The sequence below is a fragment of the Leishmania braziliensis genome, chromosome 31 (genome assembly GCF_000002845.2).
Source record: "Leishmania braziliensis MHOM/BR/75/M2904 complete genome, chromosome 31".
In the NCBI taxonomy this organism is placed as follows: Eukaryota; Euglenozoa; class Kinetoplastea; order Trypanosomatida; family Trypanosomatidae; genus Leishmania; species Leishmania braziliensis.
The window spans coordinates 1,031,139-1,035,118 of record NC_009323.2 but is presented as its reverse complement, the minus strand read 5'-3'; the positions used below and the strand labels follow the sequence as shown (position 1 = coordinate 1,035,118).

Genomic DNA, 3,980 nt, shown 5'->3' with positions numbered 1-3,980 from the left:
CCCCTGCACCTGCAGCTCACGCCAACGCCGCATATCTCGCCTTCCTACTCAGCTGCTGAGAGGGAAGCCGTCATTTGGCTCGGCGCCCGGCTTATATAGTCTGATACTCTTTCGCCAATTCCTTCCTTGAGTCGCGGCCTCCCCTAACAGCACCCAAGAACGAAACCCGCCTTCAGCCCAACGCCGTCTTGGGGTGGTACTTTAGCTCCCTCACGCTAACCGCGGCTCCTCTTCACACACACACACACACACACACGTCTTCGGCTGCAAAGCCCTACCCCGGCACACCGGTGGATAGGCTCCTCAGCCCGCCGCAGGACTTCACTTGCCGCGGATTGCATGTGCCCCACATGCATCACCCCTTCCGAGGGCAGAGATCATGCTTAACTCACGGAGATGTTCTGCTGGGACAGACGACGCGCAGTGTACCCCTGCGGCAGCCTCTCTAGTGATGTGATCCACAACACATGCAACTGGCCTCCACCCCCTCCACTTCCCCCAACCCACCCTTACCTCGCCGCGAACCTCAACTTCGTCCGTCTCCTCTCCCATCTCCCCTCGCCGCACCCTCTTCTGCCCCGTCTCTTCCACACTCTATGCAAATTAGTGTCGGCCAGCCTTCCATGTCCATGTAGGCGTAGACTGGCTGGTGTCTTGGACACCACGCAGAGGCATAGATCGTCGACCCACGTGAAAGGGGGATCAGCTGCATGCGCAGTCCGGTGGAGCATTAGCGCACCACCATTCTCACCGCAACGGACACTGGCATGGCAGGTACCTTAGCATTGGTGTCCTCACTAGTGACTTCCGAGACAGCGAGTGCTGCGCTGAAGTCGAGTAGTCGAGCCCCTGGCATGCAGGGCGACACCGCCACCTGCGCAGTTGACGATGTCTTTGCAAGCGCTAAGACTAGTCTGCAGGAGGTGCGCGTTCTTTCCGCTGTTCAGCTGTACGAGGAGCACATCAGCATACAGTGCGCCAACGGCGATATCATTGTTGTCTCCTTCATCATCACCGACTCGCTCTGCGACAAGCTCCCTATTACCGCCCCTCACATCTCAATGGGCTTTGCAGACGCAGACTTAATCCTGTCCTCCTCCACAGACCCCACCAGCGGCAACGTCATCACTTGGGTAATCACTTGCTGATACTTCAGCAACGACAACCCTTCCGTCAGCATCGCCAACATGTCGCCCAAATACATCGCCGCCGACCTGCAGACTGTGCACGTCATCATGCACGGGGCTGCTGCGTGGGCTACGTACCGGTGAAGACTCTCAAGGTGGCCGCAAGGGCAAAAGCGCAGTACGGCTGCAGCACGCCGACCTACATGGAGCTGAAAGACACGGTCAGCAGCGGAACCGCTCACTTGCACTGGAAGCGCTGCAGCGCTAAGGGCAAGCTCATGGCGAGCATCAGCGGTGTCGACTACTTCACCTCCACTCACCATCGCTGCTATAGCATGGGCTTCTGTGATATCAACTACGACAAGGAGACGACACTGATGATGAGGCATTTGAAAGTAGGAAGGCTGCCTCCCTCCCCTCCCCCCCCCCCAACACACACACACAGAGACACACACACACGGCGCGAGAGAGAGGAGAGTGCCGCTAGCACCAGGTATTATGCTGTTCGTATGAGCATTGGACTCTCGCTGATGGGTGCAGCAACTGAATTTTTTCGATTTCCTCTGGCATTCCTCATATTTTGGTGAAGTGCAACCCTGAGCCTTTCAACGCTAGCGCTAGTCTTCCGCACGCTTTCCCATACCCAGGCTGTGAAGGCAGCCGGTGTGCTTCTCTCTTTCTCTCCCACTTTGCTCTTACTTTGCTTCTTTTGTTGTTGGTTGCGTTGGCGTGTGTTGTCCGATGTGCACACGTCTGCCTCCTCCTTCTATGTGTGTGTTTTTTTTTTACCCCTACGCTGTGCTTCGCCGCATGCGCTGCGCTTTTGAATGGCGTCGTTCTGGCTCTTCTACTCCGATCATTTTCTCCCTTCTACTCGGTTCTCTCTTCCAGTGCTCCCCCTGCCCCTCCCCTGTCTCTCTTTCCTATTCAGTACTTTCATTCCCTCATTCGGATCATAGTTGCTTCACCATAATGGAAGCGCACCACACACACACACAGAGAAAAAAAGGAGGTGATGCAACTTCATTTGCCTCCGTCATTGTGCACGTGTGTCTTATCTGCGCTCGTCTTGGCTCTCGACTCCTTCATCTGCTTGGGTCCTGGGTGGGCATGGGCTGAGCAGGTTAAGTCATGCACGGATACGAGCCTGTGTGCGTTCCTCTCGGCGGAATACCACCCTTTCCCTCCCCCCTCCAATCAGGGCTGCGCACGAATGCGCCGTCAATGGGTTGCAAACAAACAAACAGAAGACTACGTGGTGCAAATGTACGCGCACTGGCCGCATCAGGCCGGTGTGTGGGGGAGGGGGAGAGGGAAGAAGAGTGGGGGGGTACCGCTGTTGCAGCAAACGAGTCGTGTGCCTCGAATTCCGCCTTTTTCTTGTGTCTGCCTCTCCCTCTTTCCCCCTCCCTCCCCCCTCTCTCACACAGGCGCTTAACTCACGCCGTTCTGCCCTCTCTTTTTTTCGTTTTCGTTGTGGGTTTTTGCTGCATGCGGGACTCTCCTCGCGCAGCAGCGGCACCCACCATCATCCTATCGCCCGCCTCCGCTGACGTGTGAGTCAATGGTAGGGGACATGAGTTGGGGGTACTCATGAACAAGAGGAACGGCACAGCGTCTCTTTGCCTCTCTCTCTCTCCTTTACCTCCTTAATGCGTATGGCTTCTTTTACTTGTTTGGCTCTTCTCGTCTTGTCAAGTGAACTGGAGTCCGTGTGCCTCTCCACCCCTCTCTTTCGGGGTGTGCTCCCCTTCCGTCTCTCCTCCACCTGTTTCTCTTCCCCGCTCCCACCTTTACCTCGCTCTACACTTCTTACAAACGCGCCCTCTTTCTCTTCCACACTCACCTCCATTTCCGCTGTCGTGGCTTTTCGCGCGTCATCTGCGTTTATTGTTGTCTGTCTGCTCTTGCGTTTGATCGTGGCACCCGTAAGCAACTCGCTCAGTAGCGCCACGAAACTCTCCTTTTTCTTTTGCTGCTGATGTGTGTGTGTGTGTGTCCCTTGGATGGGTAAGGAGTGGCTGGCCAGAAGCACGTGGGCATCGGAATGATGCCCTCTCGTCTGCTCGATTAAAATGTCCGCGTTGTAAGCGCACCAGATGTGCACGCAGTGAAGCAAAAGCGATAGTTTGGGAACGCACGGCGCGTGTCGACTGGTGACACAGAAATAGCTCCCGGCTAGCAGCGCGTCGCTGTGGGGAATCGACTCAGATGTACGCTTCTCGTAGACGAGGTAACCCTCGCTTGGAGTGATGGCAATCCTGCTGAATTCCCCACCACTAGTCTCCTCTCTACGCATCGTGGAAGAGAGAGCTCTCCGAAGAGAGAGGAGCAGGGAGAGGACATTTACTCATGTGGTCTTCTCGTGTTTGCCTGCTGCGCTGCACACTGGATGGGGCTCAGCAATCTCAAAGTAGTCAAGATCAGTACTTCCTGTACTTTGGGTATATTCCCCCCCCCTCTTATCCTTCCTGTTTCCCTTCTTGCTTCATGCATTCTCTGACAACGGCATGGCACACAGTGTTGCCGCGCGAACCCCCTTGCTAGGAATCACCCAAGCGACAAGCAAACGCGAAGGCATAAGTCTCTCCCTCCCTCTCCCTCTGCCTGATCACATTTCTTTCTCGCTTCATTGGTGTCCCAACCGTTTTGCTGCTGCTACTCTCCCCTGAGCCTTTTCACTTCCCTCGCGCACAGAAACACGCACGCCGACTTGCCACATGGAACCTAATTTCTTTAACAACTCGGGGCTCATGCTCCTCTGCAAGGACGGCAGCGCCGTTCGCGCTATCGATGTTTTGAAGGACTCTGAGTACGTGCTTATGTACTTCTCCGCGCACTGGTGCCCGCCAT

At 55.7% G+C, this 3,980-nt stretch overlaps 1 protein-coding gene and 1 pseudogene across 2 annotated transcripts; both read left to right on the top strand.

Moving 5' to 3' along the window:
• Positions 1-767: 767 nt before the first annotated feature.
• Positions 768-1,714, top strand: LBRM_31_2220 (annotated as a pseudogene). Its single transcript is given in 2 exon segments — positions 768-1,268; positions 1,271-1,714. Coding segments are annotated over 2 exon segments (945 nt in total).
• A 2,133-nt stretch (positions 1,715-3,847) lies between these two features.
• Positions 3,848-3,980, top strand: LBRM_31_2210 (tryparedoxin-like protein; the record flags this gene model as incomplete). The annotated part of the gene is made up of 1 exon (XM_001567166.1): positions 3,848-3,980. A coding segment is annotated over one exon (133 nt), but the record flags the coding sequence as incomplete, so codon positions are not given.